Raw genomic sequence first — 18,572 nt, 5'->3', positions numbered from 1 at the left:
TTTCTTTCAGTCCAAAAATAATTACACTTTTTTTTCTGCAATTTCTCTTACTAAATTTCCTTTTTTCTTGAAAACTCCTATCAATTTGTTTGTCGTATTTTCATCTCTTTCTTTTAACTGTTCTTGAAATACTTTCTGAAATGATTCCTTGTCTTTCTTATCTTGGGTTCTCCATGCCTGTACTTCTTTTTTAATCACGTCTTGTATTCTTCCTTCTTCTTTGTTAACTAGATCTTTTAGCTTCTCTTTTTCTTTCTCGACTTTACCGAGTCCTTCTTCCATCAATTTCTTGTAGTTAGCTATTTACACTTTTAATTCTTCATTTTCAGTTCTTAGCCTAGTTTTGTTTTCTTCCACTCTTTTTATCCTTTCTTTCAATTTCTGGAGCTCTTTATCCTGTTTTACATTGTTTCATTCCCATGTGTGTATTTACCTAGTAGTGTGTGTGTGTGTGTGTGTGTGTGTGTGTGTGTGTGTGTGTGTGTGTGTGTGTGTATTTACCTAGTTGTAGTTTTACAGGACCTGGGCTTTATGCTCGTGTGGCACCATCTCCATATCTACACTTATCCAATTTTTCTTTAAAACTATGCACACTCGTTGCTGAGACCACTTCTTCACTCAAACTGTTCCAAGTCTTAACACATCTTTGCGGGAAACTATATTTTTTAATATCTCTTAGACATCTTCCCTTCCTCAATTTCTTACTATGCGATCTTGTGCTTCGAATGTCATATTCTTTTTTCAGGATCAGATTCTCATTATCCACTTGGTCCATTCCGTTGATCAATTTATAAACTTGTATCAGATCTCTCTCTCCCTTCTCTGTTCCAGGGTTGGTAGATCCATAGCCTTTAGTCTCTCCTCATATGTCATCCCTTGAAATTCTGGAACCATTCTTGTAGCCATTTTTTGTAGTCTTTCCAGCTTCCTTATGTATTTCTTTTTGTGAGGGGTCCACACTACTCCTGCATATTCCAATCTAGGTCTTATTATAGTACTTATCAGTTTCTTCATAATTTCTTTATCCATGTAGTAAATTGCTATTCCAATATTCCTTAGCAAATTATATGTTTCTGAAAATTCTATCAATATGGCTTACCGGTTGATTATTTTCTTCCATCGTCACTCCCAAATCCTTTTCCTTTTTTACCTTCTCCAGTTCTACTCCATCTCCTATCTTATATAGATTCCCACTGGTCGTCTTTCACTCTTTCCCATTTCCATGACATGGCTTTTGTCCACATTGAATTCCATCTCCCACTTTTTACTCCATTCCCTGATCTTATTCAGGTCTTTTTGCAGTATTCCACAATCCTCCTTTTGCTTTATAACTCTGCACAGTTTCGCATCGTCCGCAAACAGATTTATGTAGCTGTTCACTCCTTCTGGCATGTTGTTTATATATATGAGAAAAAGTATTGGCGCCAATACTGACCCCGGCGGCACTCCTCTTTCTACTGCTCTCCACTTGGACTTCATATCTTTGACTACCGTCCTTATTTCTCTCCCCCTCAAATAATTTTCCATCCATCTCTATGTGCTTCCTTTTAAGCCACCCTTCTCTAACTTCCACAGTAATCTTGCATGTGGCACTTTATCAAATGCTTTTTTTAAATCCAAATAAATACAATCAACCCATCCCTCTCTCTTGTACTTTATCAACTATTCTAGAGTATAAACTCAGTAAATTTGTTACACACGACCGACCTTTTCTAAAACCAGATTGACTTTTTGATAATAATTTGTTGTCTTCAAGGAATTTGATCCATTGTTTCTTTATTACTCTTTCACACATCTTACATATTACACTATTTAGTGATACCGGTCTGTAATTTAAAGGTTCTTCCTTCCTCTGCTTTTATCTATATGGGAACCACCTCAGCTCTTTTCCATTCTACTGGTACTGTTCCATTTTCTATTGAGCATTTTATGATGTTGTATATAGGACTTGCTAGTTCTTCCCTACATTCTTTCAGTATTCTGCCTGAGACTTCATTCGGTCCCATTGCCTTCTCTTCATCCAATTCCTTCATTAACTCTTTTTTTTTCAAGCTTGGTTAATTTAATCTCTTTCATATAAACGGTCTCTCTACTACTCTGTGGCCTTTCAAATTTGGATTCCTTAGTAAAGACCTCCTGAAATTTACTCTTTAACAGTTCTGCCATACTTTTTGGGTCTTCCACCATCCCATTCTCTCCTTTTAACCTTTATATTGTTTCTTTTTGCTTTATTTTCCCATTGATGAATCTGTAGAACAATTTTGGTTGCTCCTTGCATTATTTTACAATGTTCTTTTCATAGTTCCTCTCCTCTTCCTTCCTCACTTTAACATATTCATTTCTCTCTGTCTTGAAGTTTTTCTTATTTACTGCATTTCTATTTCTCCTTCACCTTTTCCATGCTCCATATCTTTTCTCCTTTGCCCTGGCACACCTTGCGTTAAATCAATCTTTTTTTCCTTCTTCTTTAGGTCTATATTTCGGGACATATTCCCCAACTCCTGTTTTGTATATTTCCAGAAATAAGTTATATTTCTCTTGCACCCTTTCAGAGTTTTTCATCTCCCAGTTAGCTTATTTGAAATAGTTCTGAGATTCTCAATATCAGCCTTTCTGTAATTTAATCGGTCTCCTTTGTATGATTCGTCTCTATCTTCTTTTCCCTCTTCTATATCCATTTCTAATATTACATTGTCACTCTTTCCTAATGGGCACTTATATCTTATATCATCATTCATTTGTATACCCCTTGTAAAAACCAGGTCCAATCTTGCTGGTTCGTCGTTTCCTCTGAATCTTGTGTTTTCCTTTACTTTTTGGTCCATCATATTATCTATCATTTGGTTCAGGAATCTTTCTCTCCAAGCTTCTTCCCCCATACCACTTTCATAATTTTCCCAGTCCACTTCTTTACAGTTGAATCTCGTACTAATATCACTTTTCTCCTTTCTTTAATGACTCTCGTTAGACTCTTTATTGTGTCATCAATCATGTCTTTATATTCTTGATTGGTCCATGATTTGTTTTTGGTGGCACATATGTTCCAATGATTGTTAACTCTTTTTATTGATATGCGTCTTAATATACAGTACTTCTGCTTTTCCTTCCCCATATTCCACTTGGTTTACCACCATCTCTTTCCTTAATATTATCATGACTCCTCCTCCTCCCTTACCCTCTCTGTCTTTCCTCCATTCGTTATATCTATTATCTATGTCTATTTTGATTGCTTCATTTAGTTTTGTTTCAGCCAGGCATACAATAGCTGGGTTTTTTTTTTTTATGTAATCTTTTAGTTCTAATTTACTTGATAGAACCCCATGTATGTTTGTATGCATCATTTTTAGTTTCTTGCCCTTATCACTTTTAGTTACACTTGCTCCACTGTTTTCTCTACCTTCTCTCTTATGTGTGTGTGTGTGTGTGTATTTACCTATTTGTATTTACCTATTTGTGATTACAGGACCCGAGCCGTAGTTCTCTATGTCCTGTCTCTTTGTCCACACTTGTCCAATTTTTCCTTCATTTGACTGACACTCGCCACACACACCACATCCACGCTCAGTTTGTTCCATGCATCAATGCTCTGATATGGAAGCTATACTTCTTGGTGTCGCTCGTGCAGGAATCTTTCAGTATTTTCTTTGGGTGTCCTCTTAGGTAATTACTGGATGCCATCATGATCAGGTTCTCCCTATCCAATATGTCCACTCCATGTACTGTTTTGAACATTGTTATCATATCCCCTCTGACTCTTCTTTCTTCCAACATGCTTAATTCCAGCCTATTTAACCTCACCTCATATGGTACCTCCTTAAAGTCTGGTATCATTCTTGTTGCTAACCTCTGCACTCTTTCCAGTTTCTTGACATGTTTCTTCATGTATGGTGACCAAATTACTGATGCATATTCCAACTGTGGCCTAATCAGGGTGGTCAATATTTCTTTATCATTTTCCGTCCAGGTAATTAAATGCCCATCCTATACTTTGGAGCATGCTATACGTTTTTCCAAATATTCTATTAATGTGCTTTTCTGGAGACAGATTACTCTGTACAGTCACTCCCAAGTCTTTTTCTTCACTGACTTCAATTACAGTCTTCCCCCCCAGCTGATAGTCCTTATGTGGTCTATATTTACTTCTACCCATTCTCATTACACAGCTTTTGTTGGTATTGAATTCCATTTGCCACGTCCTGCTCCATTCATATATTTTGTCCAAGTCCTTCTGCAGTATATTACAGTCATGCATATTCCTCACTCTCCTCATAATCTTTGCATCATCTGCAAACATATTCATATAACTTCTCACTCCCTCTGGCATGTCATTTATATAGATCAGGAACATAATGGGACCAAGCACCGAACTTTGGGGAACTCCACTGGTTACCTTCCTCCACTCTGACTTCACTCCCTTCACTACCGTCCTCATTTCTCTACCTGTCAAATAATTTCTCATCCACTCTGTCAGATTTCCCCTTATTCCTCCGATACTACTTAACTTCCACATCAATCTGTTATGTGGTACTTTATCAAATGCTTTTTTTTAAGTCTAGGTATACACAATCAACCCATCCATTCCTCTCTTGTAAAATATCGACCACTCTTGAGTAGAAACATAGCATATTTGATACACACGATTTCCCTTTTCTAAAGCCAAACTGTTTCTCACTTTGTATTTCTTTGTTTTCCAGGAACACCACTTGCTTTTGATCACTTCTTCACATATCTTACACATAATGCTGGTCAAAGAAACAGGTCTATAATTCAATGGTTCCATGCGACATCCACTTTTGTAGACTGGTACTACATTTGCCCTTTTCCATTCTACTGGCACCTGTCCCGTGTTGATAGATGTTCTTGTTAAATCTAAAATTGGATCTAGCAACTGCTCTTGACATTCTTTTAACATTCTTCCAGACACACCATCTGGTCCCATTGTCTTGTTAACATCTAATTGACTCAAAACTTTTGCAATGTCACTCTTTGTTACTATAATTTCTTGCATCCATCTTGTCATAGGTAACATCCGTCGATTGAATTGTGTTTCTTCTGTGAATACTTTGCAGAAATTCTCATTCAATTTTTCAACAATGACACTTGTATCTTCATATATATAATCTCCAACCTTTAATTTATCAACTGTCTTTTTTCTGTAATTTACCATTAATGAATTTATAAAACATTTTGGGATCACTTTCACAATTCTCCACTATTCTCTGTTCAAATTCTTGTTGTGCCCTTCTTCTCACTTGAACATATTTATTTCTTGCATTCCTATATGCTTCTCTCTCCACTTCCTCATTATTTCTCTTGTATTTTTCCCATGCCTTTTCCTTCTCCCTTTTTGCCTTGTCACAGGTTTTGTTAAACCATTGATCTCCCTTTAAGCTTTTCTTAGTATATTTTGGCACAAAGTTCTCTGCGGCCTCACTATATATTTCCATAAATTTTTCATATTTTAACTGCATGTTTGTTTCCTGGTACATTTCGGACCAATCCACATTTCCAAAGTAATTTCTCAACTCCTTATATCTTCCCTTAGCATAATTTAGGCATTCCTTGTATCCAACTTCATTATCTTTGCTGAATCCCACCTTTACCTCAAATTTCAATAATTCATGATCACTCTTCCCCAAAGGACACTCATGCTCAATCTCATTTTCTAGAATTACTCCCCTTGTGAATATCAAGTCCAGTCTCGACGGGGCATCACCCCGCCTTCCCCTTGTTGGAAACCTCACCCACTGTGTCATCAAATTTGCCACCGCATAATTTAATAGCTGCTCACCCCATTCTCCACTATTCCCCACTTCAAATTCTTCCCAATTGACGTCTTTACAGTTGAAATCTCCAACTATAACCATTTTTGCTTTCTTTGCAGCTTCATTTCTCATTCTTTCCAATGTGCTTTCCACCATACTATTATACTGATCGTTTGACCATGCACTTGTTTTTGGTGGTACATACACAGTTACAATATTGATATCTTGCCTTCCATCAGTCACCACCACACCCACCACTTCCTCCTTGTCTCCTCCAAGGCACACATTTTGCACTATTAAGTCTTTTCTTGTTAACATAATTATTCCACCTCGACTTTTATTCACTCTATTTTGGATATTCCGTCTCAATTTAGTCTCCACTATACACATAATATCTGGTTTATCCTTTATCAGATGGTCCATACACTCTAATCTTTTTGATAGGAAGCCGTCTATGTTAGTATATGATATTCTTATGTCTTTCTTCCTTATCTGCTCCTTTGTCTGGTCTTTTACTCCCTCTCTTTTGTCCACCACTTCCACACTTTGTCGCTTCTTATTTTCCAAATAAACTTCTTCTCTTCTTCTGTTCTTGCCTCATTCCTCTCTCTCACCTCTGTCACCATTTCTCTCATCTTAGCCCTTTCCTCCTGCGACATATTTCTTCTTACATAAATCATGTTTGTCTCTTGAGAATTTTTCAGCTTCCATGCATTTCTCAATACATGCTCAGCAGCTACTTGGAATTTTAATGTTATCTTCATGGCTCTAGACTTTCCTTCTTCATACTTTCCCAATCTCATGTATTCCCCAACTTCTCCAAATGCATTTTTTTCTTCCGAGATCTTATTCAGCATGGTCTTAATCTTCTCTTCCTCCTTAATTTTTCTCTCCTGCCAGTTTGTTATATTATCTTCCTTTAATCCACTCACTACCACACACTTTTTCTTTTCTGCAATGTTTCTCACCATTGTCTCCTCTTGCTGTAAAACTTTAACAATCTCCCGTTGGACCAATTCACTCTTTTCTTTTTCTTGTTTAATTATTTCTCTAAAACTGTTATGCACTTTTTCATTGTTTTTTTTCGCCTCCTCCAGCCTAGTGTCTCTTTGTTTACTTTTCTCCTCTCTTTCTTTTAGTTTTCTTTCCATCTTGGTTATTTTTATAGTTAATTCCTGACACTGTTTTCCCAGGAGCGTATTGTTACTTTCCAATTCCAACTTTTGTGTCAACAACTTGGCATTTTCCCTGGTAAGCATTATGACTTTCTTACAGAAGGCCTCATTTTCTCTTAGGAGTCTATCCAACTTTTCCTCTATTACCACTATTGTTCCAGTTCTTTTCTCCATATTCTCAATTCTGTCCAAACTCACCTCCCTCAGTTCTGGGGAATCCAAAAAACCCACAAACGAATCCCTTCTCGCTTCCGCCATGTTTACGGGTATCAGCTGTTTGCGGGTTGGTGACCGCACAAACAAACTTTTCACACACTTCATCTCTTCCTATTTTGTGACACTCCTCACTTTCCCCCACTCATCACTTCATTGGACCATAGAGACATTCCTATTTCTGCTCGGGCCCTGTATATTCACGTATAGGTAGATTTTTGATGCCGTGGCTGGAGCCCCCTCTCCGACGTCTTATCAGCTCAGCGTGTGTGTGTGTGTTTAGGCTTACCTTGTTTTAAGGATATCTTAATGTGGTATGTACAATTTTGTAGATATGAAAGAGATGTAAAATACAGACAACTTTTTACAGTGAAAATAAATGTTCAAATTTCCATCAGATGTGGGACATCAAAATGAAGAAAAAGATTAGTGAGACAGAATGTCCAGACACTACACACTTCAGCTGGTCTCCATGTGGTCAATACCTGCTGACAGCTACCTGCTATGCTCGTCTGAAAGTCAACAATGGGTAAGAAGCATTTGCATGTTTTTTATTTAATTTTTCACACTGAAGTATCATGATGCTTACTTGGCATGCATTGAAGACAATGCTAATAAAGAATTAGGAAAATGTTTAGAAAAAAATAAGGAAAATGTGATGGAAATAAAAAATGAACATAAAGAATGGAAAAAAGAAAAAAGGGAGAGAAATAATAAGTTTCAAAGAGAACATGGATCTCAAAGGAAAAAGTGAAAATTATCAAACCAAAAGAATGAATTTTACATGATACAGTAGACAAGAAAAAAAATGTTTACTGTATTTGATGGCTCATAAGACACGTGGATTCATAAGACGTATCCAGTTTTGGCAGACATTGAAAAAAAAAAAAAAAAAAAAAAAAATAAATAAATAAATAAATTAGTGGATTTAAGCTTTTGATATGAAGTGAAGGAATTCACCTGACATTTGAAGACTCTCACATCATTAGATCATTATTATATCGCAATATTTTGCTTTTAAAAAATTTGATGCTTGCTAGTAGCCTACGTACCGATCTTGTTGTGGGGATGTAAACTTGCACCTGGCATATAGCATCAGGAGTGACTGTGAGAGACTACAAGAGTAATAATCATATTTTATTTTATTTATTTTTTTCATTCTACACATAATTTTTTTTATTTTTAAAAGAAATCTTTTGTTTTTTTTAGATAGCAAGATATTTTCTTAAGAAAAAGAAAGAAAGAAAAGAAAAAAGTTTCTTATTAACAGTTTTTTTTTTTTTTTTTTTTTTTTTTTTTTTTTCATGAATGCAAGATAAGAATGTTAAAGATAGGTGCAATTTCAATGTTACGAAAGTGTGTCTTACCTCAAGGAGTAATAGCATCACACAGTAAAATATGCAGTGAAGTTTGCCCGTGTCACTGGGTTTGGCGTGTAACTGACCACGTGTTTGTTTTGGTACATGCCATTTGTGGTGCATGGTCACTTAGCCAAATTCTTTCTGACTGGTGTCACTCTTTGTGAATTATTGGTTAGTATGACCTATTATATATCGTTACCTTCAAAGAAAGAATTGTTTTGTGGTGTAGTACCAATCATCACTGTTTACATGTCTGGGGTTTGATTTTAGAGCCTCTGTTGCCATATAGTACTTACCACCAACTGCTGCCTCAATGCTGATCCTTGGCTTCATAGGATGCAGGGTCATTTCCTGAGACTGTTTTATTGTTTTTTGGAGAAAAAGGTGCATCTTATGAACCATCAAATACAGTACGGTACTAGTTATTTATGCATTAAACAGAGAAATGAAACCATAAGAGTTCAAAGAGAAAAGGAACAAAAGAAGATAGTATATATGAGATAGTATGTTCAAATTGAAGAAGAGGACTGGATAAATGATAATGAAGAGGTACTGTATATAGGCTGGCAAAATATAAAGAGGGAGGAGCATGGCCATTGATAGTAAGATTTAGGGTACAGACAAAAAAATTGGAAATAATATCATAAGTATGGAGATTGGACAAGATAGAACAATAAGAAAAGTTTGGATAAAAAGAGATATGAGCAAAGAAGAGAGACTTATGATAAATGAACTGTTGAAAAAGGCTAAGGGAATAAGCAAATTGAAAACAAAGTTCTACTGAAAGATTGAAGATAAAAGGTTAAAGAGATAATATGTATCTATCAAAATATTGGAGGAGTAAATAACAAAATAAGAAGAAACATAAAGAGGTCGGTGGCATACTTAAATATCAATAGAATAATATCAAAGCTACAGAAGCTAAATAAGTATATTAAGATAAAACAGCTAGAAGCCATATGTATTAACTCTTGCATTAGAGAGGTGGACAGAATTTGGATGAGAGAAAAAATAAAACTTTATTGCAATGAGGGGGTGGGAGGAGAAGAGGCATGCAGTTAGCAAGATGAGAAAAGTAGTTGGTATAAAAGTAATGGTAGAGGGTAACAAGAGATAGGAAGAGGTTTGATTCCAGTAATTAGAATCAAGACAAAAAGGAAAGGAGAAGGAAAGAGTAATTTTGCAGTAACTATACTGTACATATACCACAGAAAACTAATGCATGGAATCAGAATGAATTATAAGATAATGGTAAGAGATACTGGTAACTGTCTTAAGAAAATACTAAGAATAATAATTTAACACTTATAGAAAACTTTAACAGAAAAGAAGTCTGATGGGAAGAATGGACCTAAGAAGGGAAAGAAGAATAATGGTGAAATACACTGCTAATCCTGATAGTAGAAAAAAACATATTTAAAGGTTAGACCTATTGTTTACCAAGAAACATTAGATCATTGAGGAAATGAATTATCAGTGCCATTTCAGCAGAAGTGATAATCTGTTAATAGAATTTTATAGAAAAGAGAAGTGAAACTTAACAAGAGTGAAGGATATAACTACAAGAAGCTGGATTTCATTAAGTTGAGAAAATTCTTTGCAGGTACAGATTGGAAGCAGCTGCTCATGGTGAGCAATACACAGGAAAAGTGGGAGACATTTTTGAAAATTTATAATGAAAGGATTTTTAGATAGATACCAAAGATCATATTTAATGAGGTGAGAGAGAAAGAAGACTGGTATAATACATGATATAAACTAGCAAGAGGAGTAAAAGAAACAGCTTAGAGTGGATGGAGAGAAGAGGAGTATGTGAAAAATGGGAATAATTTAAAGTATTTAGCAGGAAATAAATAAGTCCAAATCTTGAGAGAAGAGGAAGAGAATTATGAGAGAGAGTTGGTTGACAAATGTAAAAATGAACTGAAGCTCTTTTACTGATACATAAATGGAAAATTTGAAAGAAAGATAGATTAAGTTCATTACATAAAGTAGCTAGGGAAGATGTAATAATAAGAAGTGGAAAAGAAACATTCTTATCAGAGAATAAAGAATTAGAGAATGAAGAAATGATATATGCAGGAGGATGAGGAGGTGGAGGAAGAGAAAGGAACAGCAGTTTGAAGAGAAGAGAAAATTGATGGGAAGTGACGTTCATAAATTTTAGTTATTATTTGCTAAAATTAACCATTGCTGAAGAAAAATTTACCAGACACTGTTATTGCTGAAAATATGTAGATATGCAATTTAGTGGAGCTTTTAGAGTTGGGAGAAGATAGATAGTCTGTATGAAAAGGAAAGAGAGACGAGAAAACACATGATGTGATGCTGTTAACAAAGTAGGATGGTGTAGTGAACAATGTGGATATAGGAGAAGGAATAGCAGATGTATTGAAATTGGGAATAAAGAGGAAATAAAGTGGAAAAAAATACTTAACAGTGATCTGTTATGAATGAATATTTATTAATGTTTCAGGTACAGAGTGTGGCACTATACAGCTGTTTTGCAACAAGAATGTTCTCATCAAGAACTTTATAGTGCTTCGTGGATTCCATCTCCTGAAGCAGCCCAACCCTTCTCAATATCTGCAAAGCCTGCCTCAGGGATAACCCCATCCACTGCAGTTGGTGAGTAAACCTGCAACCAGTTCCATGTCATCTGCAAACAGTAGTTCTACCATCATCATTATTTATTTTTGCATCTCTACCAAATGTTCCTAGTCACTCCCTTACATCACCTGACTGACTTTAGTAATACTATTTATAATGTTCTGTGTTCTTGTAGCCTCAAAACAGAGGTATGTCCCTCCAAGCCAGAGAGGAGTGAAGAGTGTTGTTGGTGCCACAAAAACAGAAAAAAAGTTTTTGAGTCAAGTGGACAATCCATCCAAAGAGGAAGGTTAGTAATAATAAATTTCCATGTATATATATATATATATATATATATATATATATATATATATATATATATATATATATATATATATATATATATATATATATATATATATAATTTGTTCATTGCAAACGGCAAATGTTAATTGTTATTCAAGATGGGTAATTTTCATTGTTTTTTTACATTTTTACTTCTAGCACCTCAACAACTGTCAAAAGCAGCCCTTAAGAACAAAAAGAAGAGAGAAGCAGCAAAGAAAAAGCGGGAAGAAGAAGGAAAAGAAGGGAAAGAGGAAACTTGTAAAAAGAGCCCAGGATCTTTAGAACAAGTTGTTCCTTTCTCTGCTGCAAACATTGAGCTGACTGGAGATCCTGAAAAAGACAAGAAGATAAGAAATCTTAAAAAGGTAACTATTATAATTTTCATGGTTAGTTTTATTTGTTTTCATTGAATTTAAAGTTTAAACAAAAATACTATGCAGGAGCACATATGGATAAATGAAGACTAAAACAACACAGCCATAAGAGTTAGTCATAAGCATGATGTAGAAAAGTTGTTCACCCTTGAGAAGTGCCACACCAGGTGAAGCAAGTGAACTTAGCATGCTCTTTGAATCATTACAATTTTTCAAGCAGAGTAAATGGACATTGGCTTCTTTTACAGTGCTTCCTTGTTTGACTTCCTAAAATTCAGAGTTACACACTGAAATATTGTAACAATATGTTAGTAAGTTTAAAAAATTTTCAGTATCTTTGATGTGCTACTTCTATTGGGAATGTCCTTTAAGGGATGGCTGAGGCAAAAGAACCTTCATCTCTCCCTCTCCATTCATTCCCTCCTTGTCTCTTCAAGTGCATTGCCTTAACATGACGCCTAATGTGTAAGCTGAAATTTAAGCCATGCTGCCCACAACTAGTATATGTTTTTTTTTTAAGGATGACCCAGATCACTGATTGCAATTTTGCAAAATGATATGACCAAATTGCTAAGAAGCAGCCTGACCTGAATAAGGTCATCTGGTCAGATGAGACTTGCTTTAAATTGTCAAATCACACAAACAGGCATAACTGCATGTACTGGGCTGACAAAAAATCCTCATTGCACCATCATGTCTCGACTGAACCAACCAGGCACCAGTGTGGGGTGGATTGTCTAGCAAAAGTGCTGCCATCCCTTTTTCTTTTATAGAATTATGGATGCAGCAAATTACCAAGAAATTTTTCATCACATTGTATTGTCACAACTCAAAACCAGAGCTAACTTTACTAAACTGCTTTCATATTTATTTCTTAAGCGATTAATTGCCAAGACTGAAAGTGGAGAAATGTTAAAAGCTCTTTGTCAAGCTGTGCCCATCTGCTCTGCATTTTTACATTTCCAGTCCTGTTTTGGTTTTGACCTTCTTTTTGCTTAATTTAAATTGTTTGCCATTGCTCACAATCCCTGCAAAAAAATTAAAGAAAAAAACATGAAAATCAAAATTGAAATTGGGAGAAATAGCTTTATAACATTTTCACAACACAAATAAGGGATATGGAATACCAGTTGGAAGTTATGGTTTATATAGATTAAATCTGAAATGTGAAATAAGTAGTAAAACAAGTGTAAGGCTACTCTTAGGTCATCTTGTATGTGACACAAATATGTACTAAACTTATGAATGTATGTGAAATAATATGAATAGGCTAGCATATATTTCTGTTGGTTGTGGGAAATGGTGACCTGACACACATGACCTTGAAATGTCATGGTCTGTATTAATAAATACTAAAAGCTAAAATCTTCTCTCAAAGTAGAGATTGCTGTCAAAGTTGCTCCTAACTCATAAAGTTACTCCCAAAGTTGTGAGTTTGCTCCTATAAGTACTCTCAAAGTGCAGCAAAGATAGAAGTACCTCAAATAGTTTGTTACATGAGTTGAGAGTGAAGTTTGTTTTTGTTAACAAAGGCAGAACATGTACTTGTACAGATAGCTGAGAGGAATGGAGTGAGGGCCTGAAGACTATGAGTGTGAATCCCTTTCCTCTATCTTTTTATTTTTAGAGTCACTTCCCTTTCAGTGTATCTCATACTGCCTTATCAATTACTCACTTGTCAAGTGAGTAATGAAATCATTCTTAGTGGAAAAAAATAGAAATGTTTATATGGATATGAAATTAAGAAGGAAAAGTATTGTGGTATGCATATAAAACAGCTTTGTGTATTTACATAGTATAGCCACAATTATCAATACAAAACACTATTTTCTTACTAGAATATTATATTATGATCTGTGAAAAAATTGTATAACTCCTATTTTGACATTTCAGAAACTGAATGCTATTGCTAAGCTTAAAGTTGAACTTGAAAATGGGAAAACTCTAGAAAAAGACCAAATGGAAAAAATTGCCACAGAAGAAAAGTTAGTGAGAGATCTAGAGGACTTAGTTATTTGATGTGGTAAGTGAAATAATGTTATGTTTCTAGTGTGTGTAAAGCCTTGTATATATCTTATTGCTTTATTGCATATTTCACACTACCTCTTTTCATCATGGTGCACTCTGACTTGACACATTTCCATCATTTGGAGGATCTCAGACCCCTGTGACTGATGATTTGTGTGCATCACCAGTGTGATACCAGTTATATTGAGAAAAGAGTATAGCACATTCATACTGTAAATGCATGTGGGAAAGGGTCTATCATTTAATTTTTTATGGCTTATTACATTCTCGTTATTGTATTGTTATATTGTTATTGTTACACTGTTACTGTGGTTAATGTATTGAGATTAATTCCACCCCCTCTCTCTCTCTCTCTCTCTCTCTCTCTCTCTCTCTCTCTCTCTCTCTCTCTCTCTCTCTCTCTCTCTCTCTCTCTCTCTCTCTCTCTCTCTCTCTCTCTCTCTCTCTCTCTCTCTCTCTCTCTCTCTCTCTCTCTCTCTCTCTCTCTCTGTAGATTTGCTTTTGCTGAGAGCTGGACTATCTACAGGACAGAGTGCCCATTGCACATAGAGGTGTGGAGTTTTATAATATTTATATATTGGAGGTTGGGTTGTTAACAGTGGTGGAACTTATTGTCCAAGTGCCCTAGTGCAAGATCTTTGGACAGGCCCTTTAATGTACACTTGAATAAGTTTGACTCACACAGGACAAAAGTCTTTAACTGAACACACATTGTCATTAACGGTGCAAAAGAGAGGATTTCCAATAACACCCCTCCCTGACATCACAATGGGCCTGGCAGAGCCGGGAAGTGCCCAAACCCGGCCCTCAGCCATGACGGGCCCCAGTGTGGCTGCACTGGTTGCACTGCCTATAGCTACACTCCTAGTTGTTAATTGATATTAAGTATAATATTGCAACAGGGTAATTGGATGTATTTGATTAGCTTCATAAAAAAAGAAAGATGAAGAGGACACTCACAAGAGTAGTGCATTTATATGTTCAATTAATAGATTTACATTCTTTGAATTTAAGTGATTCATCAGTGACAAGGTAGCTGCTGTTCGTAACGAAGGACATATTTTATTCTTTTAGATTATATGACAAGTTATAGAATGTATCTTGATATTTTAGAATTACTGTTAAACTATGCCTTACTGAATTGAAAATGATGAGTATACATATTAATTTAATGCCAAAATATGTTTGTGCTTATGCACTTTACAAGTTGTGATGATTTAAATTATGGTAGAATAATTATGTTTCATGTATGTAGCATTTACAGCTGCAATGAAGCCTATACTTACAAAGAAATATCTCAGTGATCTCAATAACATCTTTGTCAATTTGCCTGTGTCAGCTAAAACATCTTTTGCTTATGAGTAGCAACACATATTGTATTAGTGTAATATGTTTTGCTACAAAAGTAAATGATAAGTAATGGTGCTCTAGGATCTTAAGGGGCTATATAATATCAAGTGTTTCATGCCTGCATAGGTAAGTCTTTCTCCTGCTTCGCATGTGTCATGAGGAAGAGCATTTTAGGTTTTCAAAATCTTATACATATATAAAATAAAGCATAATGGTACAATAGGAAAGGCCTGTACTATATATATACTGTACTTTATGTTGTTTTGTAATTACACCAAGGTTTCCTTATATGCAGCTTCAACATATATAAGTACCCTAAAAATTACAAGAATTTTCTATGTTTGTGATTAAGAGAAAACCAAAAATTGCCCATATGAAAGTTGTGTGAAAGGCAACACAAAGCATAGCACAGATCAACATCTGTAGCACCCACTTCCTTGTCTCCCAAAGACCATTGGAAGTGGTATATGGAAGGTAGTGCCGTTGTTTTAGTATTGTTTTGAGGTACACCTGAAATGTTGTCTTGCTCCTCAACTTGGCTATGTAATGCATTCAAGACAAAGTGTGGCAAGTTAGAACTTCCTTAATGTAATAACTAGTACTGACACCCCCTTATAGTGCAAGTTCCAGAAGGACTGCATTACATCTCCATTTTTACACCTCTTATCGTAATGGCAAATATACATGAGGAAAATCCCTTTTTTTTTTTTTTATCTCTATAGGTCACATTTTTCTTCATGGAGGGAATACAGACACACAATGTGTCTTGCATCATGTGGTTGGCTGAATAGTTATGCACCAGACTGTCTCCCCGACAGATTGTGTACAACGTGGTGTAGTGAGCAGTGGGAGCCATCTTGCTTTTTGCCACAAAAAGTACTGGTTTGATCCACTGATATAATGAAAACTGAATTAATGATTACAGTTGTTAAAAAATTATAAAATATGACTCTGTAATTAATGTAAAGACAAGTTTCACTATTCAAAACTATGCACAGTTTTAGCAGAATGTGACCCTGGTATGTAATAAGGCCCTGGTATACGGTTTGAGTCACAGTTTAGTATTAGGATTTTTTTCTTTCTGTTTTTTTTTATTTTTATGCAAGATAAGTTTTTATTTGTTGAAACTATTAGGATGCAAGTCATAAGGATATGACTAAAGGTAGTGATTTACTTCATCAAAGTCTACATAGGAGTCATTTTGATAAAGGGAGTGACTGCAAGGCACTTGTCATGAAATACCAGACTGGATGTTTTGGACTGGTTTACTCACTGTAGTTGTAGGAAGTTTTAACATATTTGCAGAAATGCATTGTTTGAAAGTTAAAGTACAATAGTTAATTAAAAACCAAGCAAATTAAATCATTCTTTTATCACTATCCTCTTTCCTCATTCATAATAATAGTGTACAGTGGCTGATGATGAAGTAGCTTCTTACCACTTAAAATCTCTGGTAAAGAGCTCTTCATTCCATCCTCCATAAAAGCTACATGTTCTTATTGAGTTCACAGTAATACTAAGATCATGAGATGCTATTAGTGTCTCAGTGTCTGAAGGTCACACCAGGCTGCAAGGTTGAATTTTCTATTGCAAAATTTGCCTGCCCACTTACTTTTATTCTGTGGAATATAAAGGTCCATAATTTTTCACTAAAAGGACAAAATTGGTAAGGGTCATCACAATCAAGGTGAAGAAGGCCCATATCATCACATTGAAGCAAAGGATAAAGATCTAGGAATAAAGATCAACATAATGTGGAGACACTGAGAGCCCAGAATGACTGTGGACTTGCCACCATACAATGAGGTTGCCTTTAATGTACAATATTCTAACTCTAATTGTGTCTCATGTTGTGGGGTCAGATTGTCTCTAAGGTACACTCTAACTTGGGGATTTAAAACCTTAACACACTGATGACACATAGGAAACTCCAGATCAATAACACTTCTGAATAGTACGCTCCCACACACCCATCCACTCAATCACATCCACTTGTCCACCTGTCCACCCACTAATCCATACACCCACTCATTAACATCCATGTAATTTTCAAACTCAGTCACACGCATCATTCAGCCAACCATTCTTATCTACCCACTCATCCATATCTGTCTATACATCCATCCATCCATCCACACACTCATATCCACCCCATTGCATTTAGAATATAGTGGCTGGAAATTACTAGTAGATATGAAGTTCTAAAAAGTTTCTGGCCACTACATGAACTTAACTATAACCCACATAACGGATCAGATGGATCCGCTATGGATCTGCAAATTCAGTAGACTTAGCGTAGTCACTTGTTACACCTATACTAGCAGTCCTCCTGTCCGCACAAAGTAAGTAACCTTACTTTGTAGCATCTTATAATGCAACATGCCAAGAGCTGTAATTTGTGGAACAGTAGCAAACCTGATCAGCAACATGTTGTGTTGAAGAGTAATATAATGAAGTCATTTCTTCACTGCTGTTTTTGTTACATGACTGAGTTGCATCACATTTTTTCTGTTCACTCATGTCCACATGGCTTTAAGGAGACTTCACACATTAAATGAAGCACATAATCTTCTTTAGAATAAGTAAACATGTGACAGAATTTTTGTTTTTTCCCAGCATGCAACATGTAAAAAGCTTCAAATATAAGAATGTTTATAATAGCCATGCTGCTTTGAAGTTGCCTTGAGGTTGGTGATAGTAGATGAAAATGCATCAAAGTAGTATGTACATATTTGCAAAGGTGAAGAAAAAAAATCAGCAGTATTCTTATTCTGTTGAACCATTCATAATTTTATTTAGCAACAGGCTTGTACATATTAAAAATCAATTGCAATTGACAGCAGCCCAAAAAATAAAACAAAAACAAACAATAATAGACACAAGTACTTTATGGAACTAAGGATTTTGTAAGCTTATGCATTTCCCAAGTCAACTTTATTGTATTATGCTTTCTTAAAAGTAACCTTAATATTCCCATCCTAAGATCACAACAAATTAATGTTAATTAATTAATTATATATATATATATATATATATATATATATATATATATATATATATATATATATATATATATATATATATATATATATGGTGAAGAAAAGTTGCAGTAAAATAATTTCAGCTTGTGACATTTCAGAGTACAGAGAATCCCATTTTCAAACACTGTAAGAACACGTGTACAGATAAGAGTGGGGAACGTATATCCTCCCACCAAGAGATATTCGGGACAAGAGAGGTCCTGGGCACAAGATTTGCTTTTGTAAACCCTAACATTTGACACCGCCTTCTATCAAAGTGTCAAACGCTAAGGTTTATAAGAGCAAATCTTGTGCCCAGGACCTCTCTTGTCCCGGAGATCTCTTGGTG

General features: G+C 35.4%; 1 protein-coding gene across 1 annotated transcript in view; it reads left to right on the top strand.

The window, feature by feature from the left end:
• LOC123520013 (eukaryotic translation initiation factor 2A-like) overlaps positions 1-16,565 on the top strand; it is a 59,831-nt gene extending 43,266 nt beyond the window's left edge. The window contains exons 10-15 of the mRNA XM_045281805.1: positions 7,552-7,682; positions 10,991-11,142; positions 11,300-11,413; positions 11,608-11,816; positions 13,719-13,848; positions 14,347-16,565. Of these exons, the coding sequence (XP_045137740.1) occupies positions 7,552-7,682; positions 10,991-11,142; positions 11,300-11,413; positions 11,608-11,816; positions 13,719-13,844 (732 nt within the window). The 3' untranslated portion in view covers positions 13,845-13,848; positions 14,347-16,565. The remainder of the gene's footprint in view (positions 1-7,551; positions 7,683-10,990; positions 11,143-11,299; positions 11,414-11,607; positions 11,817-13,718; positions 13,849-14,346) is intronic.
• Positions 16,566-18,572: the final 2,007 nt, after the last annotated feature.

Source organism: Portunus trituberculatus, chromosome 46 (genome assembly GCF_017591435.1).
Source record: "Portunus trituberculatus isolate SZX2019 chromosome 46, ASM1759143v1, whole genome shotgun sequence".
NCBI classification, from domain to species: domain Eukaryota; kingdom Metazoa; phylum Arthropoda; class Malacostraca; order Decapoda; family Portunidae; genus Portunus; species Portunus trituberculatus.
This window is presented reverse-complemented; position numbering and strand designations above follow the sequence as displayed.